General features: G+C 41.2%; 2 protein-coding genes across 3 annotated transcripts in view; both read right to left on the bottom strand.

The window, feature by feature from the left end:
• The window catches only part of rsph10b (radial spoke head 10 homolog B), a 7,329-nt gene extending 3,785 nt beyond the window's left edge, over window positions 1-3,544 (bottom strand). Inside the window, exons 1-12 of one of the 2 annotated variants that reach the window (XM_032503043.1) lie at window positions 3,274-3,544; window positions 3,100-3,175; window positions 2,748-2,816; window positions 2,407-2,580; window positions 2,246-2,331; window positions 2,053-2,173; window positions 1,776-1,952; window positions 1,426-1,531; window positions 1,226-1,302; window positions 933-1,122; window positions 699-807; window positions 92-171 (exon numbers count right to left, since the gene is read on the bottom strand). In XM_032503043.1, the coding sequence (XP_032358934.1) occupies window positions 92-171; window positions 699-807; window positions 933-1,122; window positions 1,226-1,302; window positions 1,426-1,531; window positions 1,776-1,952; window positions 2,053-2,173; window positions 2,246-2,331; window positions 2,407-2,580; window positions 2,748-2,816; window positions 3,100-3,175; window positions 3,274-3,491 (1,483 nt within the window). In that variant the 5' untranslated portion in view covers window positions 3,492-3,544. Of the gene's footprint in view, window positions 1-91; window positions 172-698; window positions 808-932; window positions 1,123-1,225; window positions 1,318-1,425; window positions 1,532-1,775; window positions 1,953-2,052; window positions 2,174-2,245; window positions 2,332-2,406; window positions 2,581-2,747; window positions 2,817-3,099; window positions 3,176-3,273 lie in introns of both variants that reach the window. The other variant, XM_032503044.1, reaches the window with a different exon arrangement.
• Window positions 3,545-3,674: 130 nt separating this feature from the next.
• The window catches only part of pms2 (PMS1 homolog 2, mismatch repair system component), a 7,151-nt gene continuing 1,880 nt past the window's right edge, over window positions 3,675-8,945 (bottom strand). The window contains exons 5-15 of the mRNA XM_032503042.1: window positions 8,338-8,521; window positions 7,535-7,702; window positions 7,088-7,185; window positions 6,886-6,985; window positions 6,695-6,779; window positions 6,449-6,601; window positions 5,482-6,334; window positions 5,224-5,391; window positions 5,017-5,117; window positions 4,736-4,905; window positions 3,675-4,078 (exon numbers count right to left, since the gene is read on the bottom strand). Of these exons, the coding sequence (XP_032358933.1) occupies window positions 3,935-4,078; window positions 4,736-4,905; window positions 5,017-5,117; window positions 5,224-5,391; window positions 5,482-6,334; window positions 6,449-6,601; window positions 6,695-6,779; window positions 6,886-6,985; window positions 7,088-7,185; window positions 7,535-7,702; window positions 8,338-8,521 (2,224 nt within the window). The 3' untranslated portion in view covers window positions 3,675-3,934. The remainder of the gene's footprint in view (window positions 4,079-4,735; window positions 4,906-5,016; window positions 5,118-5,223; window positions 5,392-5,481; window positions 6,335-6,448; window positions 6,602-6,694; window positions 6,780-6,885; window positions 6,986-7,087; window positions 7,186-7,534; window positions 7,703-8,337; window positions 8,522-8,945) is intronic.

Here is an 8,945-nt window from a genome sequence, read left to right as displayed (position 1 = left end):
GTCTAGACCACACTATAATTTACAAAGACCCAACAATTCCAGTAATTCAGTATTTGTGTGTGCACATGTTTAAATATTATATTGTTAGCACCTTTTACATTCTTAGCATTAGGAAGGATGTTGTCTGTCATCAGTTTGGAAAAGCAGGCAGCCAGAAGGTTATTTTGGGATCTGCGAAAAGAGAAGTGATGTTTGAGCTAAATGCTAAAGTCAAAATGCTAACATGCTGATGTAAATCAGCTAGAATTAGCACTGTAGTACTGAACAAATAAACATTTTGACCAGATAATGGTGCAAGATGGTAAGCTGGGATCGCCAAAGTTGTCAGGATTTATTCTGAGAGGAACATAAATGTGTGTACTAAATTTCATGGCAATCCATCCAATAGCTTCAGTCTGGGCCAACTGGCTGTTATTGCCAACCCGAGAACCATGACGCTAGCATGGGTAACGGCTAGACTGTTATTCTTAGATACTTCAGAGTTCATAATTAAAGGTGCTCTAAGCGATGTTGGGTGACGTTACTTCTTGTTGACCTTTACAGTGTGTTCTGGAGACAGGCAGCTCGCGGATAGTGAGGAAATGTTTGCTGAATGTGACAAAAAGTTTGTAGCCTAAAACACACATGACATCGCTTAGAGCACCTTTAAGAGATACGTGTGTTTCATCTACTGGTGATGATCTGAAGTCATTCCTTACATCGTGTCCTTATGGAAAATGTGGTAGGCCACAGCCACTAGACAGCTGATGAGCCTATGCAGAAGCATGGGAGTGAAAGGAGAGTGAATCTCTGCTGTTGTGGCATCCTCTGAGACAGAGAGTAAAAACATTAAGCACAAAAATACTGTAAATACCAAGCAATCAATGTCCTGTCTGGTATGTGGGACCAGTATTAAGTATTTAGGAGAGATTGTGAGTGCTATTCCTTCTCACCTCTGATCATATGGTCTATCTGTGTCAGAGTGATGTTGTAATGGTGGATGTTGCAGTCTTTGAGAAGGCGCCAGAGCTGCAGGCGGGACAGGTGGAAAGTGCTATTTGAGGAGTGGGCATGGCCAAGTCTTTTGTAGAAACTATAAATGGACCTCAGCTCACTGTCTTGCTTCAGCACCTCAACCTCCACCTGTTACATGTGAGCCACAGGGCAGGAGCAGGGGTGAAAATAAGGACGGGGGTAAAAGAGCATATATATGTCGACAATGTTGCTGTGTGAAGTGGGACCTGACCTGTTTACGCTCGATGTCATGCTTTCTCTTAGGGATTTTCTCCAAAAGATATTCAATGTCCAAAGAGATGTTGGGTTCTAAGATAGATGAACCTGTAACAAGATAGAGAATTGTAAGCCATTAAGGAGTTTTGACTGTAAAACTGTTAATTATCTCCTTGATGGCAGGCTGAACATTTTGAATTAACTGTAGGTGTTTACCAGACAGAGGAGTGGGAGCTTTGTTTCCATTCAGGTTGTGTGTCATCATCAGATCGTCCACAAACTCTACTTCAAAAACATGCCCATCCTCAGAAGTGAATTTTCCCTATGAACCATTTAGTACAGTTGCTTTTAGAAATTCTTGTAATTACATTAATGTATCATAGGTGAGCACTGAGTTTGAAATGAATGCCAGATCTTTCCTCTTTTGCTTTTTATAACGCACTTCTAAAGCATTAATAACAAGTATTTTAAAATTCCAAGCAAAGGAGCCACCAATCTTTTTCACCTCTGAATTTGAGGACATGTGTGTATTGACTGTGAGAGGCAGTTCTATATCATAGATTAACCTTCCCGTGTTTCTTATTATTCCTCCATCCAATTTCATAGATCGCACCACCAGCATAGTAAAGGGTCCCCTGTCCGTGCCTCTGACCCCGAACGAAATCCCCTGTATACTGATTGCTCTGGAAATACAGGGATCCATCCGCTGGCCTCCGGATCCAGACATGTGTGCCTCGGCCATGCTGCCGGAGAAGAGAACAAAAAACAGGAACAGGATAAAAAGCTACTGTCGTGGAATTTGTGCGACATGAATATGTTGGTGTCAACAATGTGCTTTCTTACCTGGACTCCATTCTGCCACATCCCAACATACTGCTGTCCCAGTTTCAGCCACCTCATCGTGCCCTCTCCATGTCTCAGGTTGGTTTTCCACTCACCAGAGTATAAGTTACCAGAGGGGTAGCTGTTAAGACACAGATGTCACCCTCGGGCAGTTCAAATGCCTCTCACAACAAATTACATCATCCATACATACCGTCTTATTCCCCATCCCTCTCTGTTGTTCTTCACCCAATCTCCTTTGTACCAAGAGGTCTTATCGGGGTTATAATACACTTCACCCTAACACAAAGAGAACCAGTTACAAAACAAATATCTAAAAAAAAGCCATACCTGATATGAAACGGTGGATCATACCTTTCCATGCCTCTTGCCCTGATCCCACTGCCCTGTGTATGACAAACCATTCTTGGCACATTTGTAGGTTCCAGTCCCATGTCGTATACCTTTGTACACTTCCCCCTTATAGGAGCTGCCATCAGGCCAGGTGTAGGTACCCAGGCCCGTGGGCACGTTACACACAAATTCTCCCTGTTGGAGGAAAAATGTAAAACCCCTGTCACATTCCTTATTTAAAATCTATTTTATTTGACCATATTTTGTTTTTATTTTGTATCTATACATAATGCATGTTTAGTAATGCTATTTACACATGGGCTAATGTAAAGCAATTTTACACCCAAAACATTTGATATAACCTCATATTTCAATCCGTCTGCCAGTGTGAGGACACCACATCCATCCATGAGTCCCTTGGAAAACATGCCCTTAAGAAAAACAAAAGAGTGACTTTACCAAATAGTGTTTTTTTGTTTGTTTTGTTTTTACCTTGGAGCATAGAACACATTTTCAGAGAAAGCATTTTAAGCCATGACCAAATGTATTCCTGTCATAGCATTACGCAAGAGCATCAGACAACTTACGTTTAAAAGCACCATTTTTCATGGACAATAATGTTCAACAACAAAAAATTATTTCTAAAGTAGCTACGCATTTACTGTATTATGAAATCATATATATGGTCTTTATTTACAGTAGTAGCTGAGGTACCTTGTACGTTAGGCCTCCTTCAAAACAAGCAACCCCTTCTCCATGAAACTGTCCTTCCCAGGTTTCCCCCTCATAGCTGTCAATGAGACCCACCAAATGTAACGATGTTACACACGTCGCTGATATTTCTTGGTATACTAAAAAAAAAGAAGAAGTAATTAATGAGTGATTTACCTCTGTACAATTAAGCTAAGAAGTGTGGGGAGTTGGTAAATATCCTCCTCCTCGGACTGTTCCTCTCGGAGCTCCGTTTGGTTTGGTTCTACACCCGCTGAACCCACTTTTAAACTACCAGGGGAGCTCACTAACTCCCTTTTTTCACTTTTGTTCGCTGTATGTGGCAGCTTTAGATTGCCGCACATTTGCTTGTGTTCTTGTTTACTGGTTTTCATCGTTATCTTCTTCTCTTTCCCGTGTAATTGTTGGCGGTTTATGTATCTCCATGGCAACGGTGAAGGACGCTCACAACTACGGCACCCGTTATCAGTCAAAAAGGGTAAAACCGTGACAATCTAGTACTACTAATTCTCTCAATACATCCATGAGTACTAGTGGTTTAATAATACAGACACAGGAAGTGGCATATCTTGTTTATTTGCCCAGTAGTTGGGGTTTTAAAATTAAACAAATATAAATTTCTAATGCAAAATACAGGTTAAAAAGATATTAATAAAACACACTGAACAGTCAATACCAAGCATTTGAACCATACAAAAATACAGTGGTTTGGACTCAGTCTTCTGTGTATCAGTGATGCTTAACAGAAATAAACTGGAACAAAAGCACATTTTAGTTATATTAAGCCGGTGTAAGTGAGGATCCTTCCCCGACACGGTTAGTCTTGTGAGATGACGTCCAGGTTGGCGAGGTGTCTCATGGTCGGCCTGCCGTGAGGACAGTTCCATGGGTGCTCGATCTCCCCCATGTGAACCAGGAGCTTTTTCATCTCACTGACACTCAGAGCAGTGCCAATCATCACCTGAAGAAGAACATAGGCAAAACAGTATTGTTATTCAATTGGTCTGTAATAAAACTGACTAACAATTGGTCTCGTTGCAGCAACTTGAAAGTGATCATCAGTGTTTTTACATTTTAGAGACTACAAAATCACAAAACACCTGCCAATACTATCAAAGTAGAAGTTAGATTAGATTTGTCGGTTTTATTTTATTTTATTTTATAGTAGGTTTTATTTTCACTCATTTCAGTACAGTATTACAATTAACTTGCAGTGGTTTAAAAGCATTTTTCTTTTTCATTCAAATTACCAATATAACTCTATGGCCATTTAATTAACCGCACACATGGAATTCAAAAGTCTGTGCTATATAATGAACAACACAATACCATAACTCTGATTAAAATGACAGCAGTATTGATATGTACAGGTTGTTTTCATAGTGCAAGGAATTGAAGGGAAATCAATGGTTACTGGAAAGACGGACAAAAGAGATGCTTTTTAAAGTGGTAGGCAGCAAACTGCCCAAGCATACAAAAACATTTGTGTAGGCTTAAAATTACTGATGGCCAAGCTGGGAAATAACATTCTGATGAGGACTGCTGATCCTAATCAAAAAGCCCAAACGTGGTCTATATAAATATCTGTAAATACTTCAAAGCGTCAGTATGAACTCACAGATTTTCGACAAGCTCGAGAGGCAAACATCTGCCTGACGCGGGACGGTCGACACATGACCCCTGGGCTGTCACTCAACATGAAGATCAGCTCTTCAATGTCGGCTGGGCCAAATGTCCAGTTTTTACTGGTGGGCAGAGATACCAGCTTAACCCTCTCCATCACCTGGGCTGCAGTCACAGTAAAAAACAAACAAAAAACAGTTTGTTTAGTATTCATAATCATTATTATAATTGTTTGAGAACTTGAGATAAAATCTACTTATGTTGAAATGTTCTCACCGTCCTCATCGACAAGAAATTCAAAGCCATTCTTTTGGAAAATCTCAATGTTCTCCATGAGTACATTTTCACTGACAGCAGTGAGGTGAAGCTTCTGAGGCCTGGAAACAGAAAGAAACACAAACTGATATGTAAAAAAAAGGGCATTTGAAGAAAAGAAAAAAAAAATAACAAGACAAAAATGCATCAACTGATTCCAACTCGTACACTATGAGTTTCTGTCCTTGGAGCACGGTGTGCTGCTGCAGCATCTCAAAGTTGTATTTCTCATCTGTGGCATGCTGGTCAATCATGAAGATGTCCGAGTTGAGTTTGGTGATGATGAAGCCCAGGTTAAACTGACCGATGATCTCCATCTCTTTGAACATGTCTTTACTAATAGGGATGAAAGAAAAACATGTATTTACTGTGGTGGGAATGATAATACCGCAGAGTTCAGCAGTTGCTATAGTAGTAAAATCCCACCTGATCTCTTTCTTGAGCTCTTCCTCTGCGCTTCGGTTTTCTCCGGGGTTGATCTTGGCCCTGAAGCGTCGATAGCGCAGATCCTCGCCTGCCCTCTGTTTCTGTAGTTCCTGTAACCTCTTCACCTTCCCCGCCAGCTCTTGTAAAGAGAACTGGAGCGGCACCGTCTTCTTCTGTAGGCAGACTGGTGCATCCACCGTTGAGGATTTGGAGAAATTGTTGGATTTCTGTTCCGCTGGGAAATGTGCATTTTCTTTCCTGGCCCTCTTGGCATCTGGGCCCACAATGCAGTCCTCATTAGAAGTGCATGGCTCAGTCTGTAACTCTGGGGGATCAGGAACAGTTTGACTACTGTCCGACGTTTCTTCAAATGTTTCGGTTTTCACACCGTCAGTGGCTGATTCAGGAGAACTGAACTCCAGGCCAGAACACTGAAAATCTGGTGTTGCCATGGTGACGTCACAACTCGACACGGCACTGTCTTTTTCCGAGTCTGCATCACTGCATGACATACTCCCGTACCTGAACTCATCTAGCGCCGACTTTCCCACCGGGGAGCATTTAGCTAGATCTCTCGTGGGTTTCAAAGGAGATCTTCCACATGGTTTGCAGGCAGGAGGTTTGACAGTGTCCTTAAAAAAAGACTGCAGCGTTTTCTGTGTTGGGCCGGCTTTTGCCACACCTGACTTGTTCCCAGAATTGAAGCTGTGATGACTAGAAAAAGCAGCTTTTAGGCTGGCCAGGTTTAGGGACGACTTTGAGCTCCGAGTCAGTGGTTCCATGTCCTCTCCAGGTTCTGGCACGTTCGCATTGGACGGAACAACCGGACAGATTTCAGACGCAGACTTTGTATCTAGAAACAAGCATCAGACCAACAGTTAAAATAAAAGCACTGGAAGTTTTCTCAATATATAAAGGTCCATCTTATATTTTGCTATGCTGTCTGAATGTAATGATCTGTTCTCACTGGTGCCGGGTATGGGCGTATTGTTCAGGCTGATCTTATTGACTCCGGCCTCATACATGTTGATGAGAGAGGTCTTGAGAATAGCCAGCAAGAGTTTCTCCTCTTGAAGGAAAATCTGTCGTTTGTCTGGGGTCACGTTCACGTCTACACACTCTGAAAAACACAGAAAAACAGCTAGTATAGTACAGAAAGGCAGAATGCAGTGTGTTTCAGAAAAAAAAAACTTGAGTTCAGTTATTTTCTTACCAGAGGCCACAGCTATGTTCAAGGCAACAAATGGATATTGATGTTTGTTGTACATATGATACACTTCATTTACAAGTTTGGTCACCTGCAAATTGTGAATAACCAAAGATTAGGCTGAAAATGCTTTAGATTGTAGTGTTCAAAACCATTATTATGTCTTATAAATGCTAAATAATGCTAAGTTAAATTACCTTAAGGGGATCACATGGCCGGTTGTTAATGAAAAAGAACTGCCTGTCTGTGGAACTTCTCCCAACACCATGGTCTCCTCGTGACACAAAACCTGTCATGCTGCCAAAACATAACACTTTGTAATATAATAATTAGAAAAAATAAACAGCTTTGTTTGCAGATAAGGCACATGCAGGACTGCCATGCAACCGTATCACTCACGAAAAAAGCTGTTTGGGTAGCTCGGCATCTTTGAGTCCATATTCTTCAATAACATTTTCTGTAGGAGACACTTGCTGAAAAGGCAGAAGACTCTGTAGCTGCAGCACACAGGGGAAAAATATAATTAGCAAAACAAATAAGGCAATTTGACAAAACTATTTGCATACCTGAGCTTCCATCAAAGTAAAAAGCTGTTAGCGTATTTTATTTTAACTGAGGAATTAACACAGTTCCTCAAAGGGTATTCTTCAACGCTTCGATTTTGGTCTAAATACCATTTAGACTTGTTTAATAAACTCAATGAACATTAAGATAGAAGAAACATGTTTTATTTCATTCTAAGCAGCAGAGCTCAGAGAGTTGAGACCGTCAGTAAAATGGTCAGACTGACATGCAGATTGCAAATAAAAAGTGTAGTCAAGAAATGTATGAAAGCAATGTTTCAACCTGTTTTGGTCCAAATATGGCCCCGATGTTATCTCTCATATTCTGGCTGCCACTGGTGCTGAGGACTGGGCTGCGCTTTCCCTGTCCATTTTGGTTGGAGCAGGTAATACGCACTCCTGTAGAGATGACACAGTAGGCCTGCAGGACATGGATCATTTTGGCATACTCCTGAAAATTCAAAACAATGAAATATTGAGGATTATAGATTCATAACACAATTAAGGAAAGGGAAAAGTCAAAAAGCATAGCATGAGCACTTTAAAGATAATAACCATTATGATTCTAAGGTATATTATGTTCTCTCACTGTGTCAAATCCCTGTTCGAGCATTCGCATTGGTGGTTTTGAATGTTGCAGACCATTTTAATGATTTTTCCTCTTCTTTTTTATATCATGTGTTTTTCCTATCCACATTTCCTCCAATGGGTTCCTTTCATGGTATGAAAATCAACTTGCAAAGTCTGGAAACTGGTTTGAGGTAAACATGTTACCATTTAATCTCACACATTTACATAACATTCATAGTGTGTTAGAATTGTGTTTAAATAAATTTGAAAGTATAGATTGCAATTAAAAACTCTTCTAGGTGGTGTGTTCATGTGCTGGAGGCAAGCTCAGACATCCAGGGTGTCATGCTTAATCCCAAGCATGTGGAAAGTTATTGCAAGACAGTTGTATATAACATGAATGGAAACCAATGGCGGCTTAGAATTTAGAAAAAAGAAATGCTTGGGAAAACTCTTAGGAGCTTCAGAGTAGACTAAAACATGCAGAAACACAAGAAGCTTCTTTTACTGATTGACCTTCTTAATATTGCGCTGGAACTCCTTGTGTCGAACAGGCAGGGTGTAGAAGAGCTGCTGCAGGCTGACTGTGGTGCCTTGCTGCCGGGGATGAGGGGACTTCTGAACTATGTGGCCCTTGTGGTCAAACACCAGCTTGGTCCCCACCTGGCTGGACTCATGGCATGTAACCACACATAAGCCACTGTAGCAGGGGGTCAAATAGAACATTAGATGATGGGGTGACAAGCAATACAGATTTATGTGCCGTAAAGTCTCGCATTGCCTAGTCTAGATCAACGGCGTGTCATTTCCCGGGATCGTTCTTGTGCCGCCAGAGGTTCGGCCGGATATCCCTCACCTACTACTTTCTTCGATTTTTGAGGAATATGATTAACTGCTCCTCAGATCTCGGCAGGACAAATCGAAACAGCTAGCGGTAATAAACAAGAGCATGTTTTTCTCCTATCCAGGAATGTTGTGTGGACTAGCCAGACTGCATTCCGGGATACCGGTCTGGCTAGTCCACACAACATTCCTGGATACCGGTCTGGCTAGTCCACACAACATTCCTGGATAGGACAATAAACAGTCACGGGATGTTCTTTTTTTTTTTTTTTTCTTCTTTT

Source organism: Etheostoma spectabile, chromosome 21 (assembly GCF_008692095.1).
Source record: "Etheostoma spectabile isolate EspeVRDwgs_2016 chromosome 21, UIUC_Espe_1.0, whole genome shotgun sequence".
NCBI lineage: Eukaryota > Metazoa > Chordata > Actinopteri > Perciformes > Percidae > Etheostoma > Etheostoma spectabile.
This window is presented reverse-complemented; position numbering and strand designations above follow the sequence as displayed.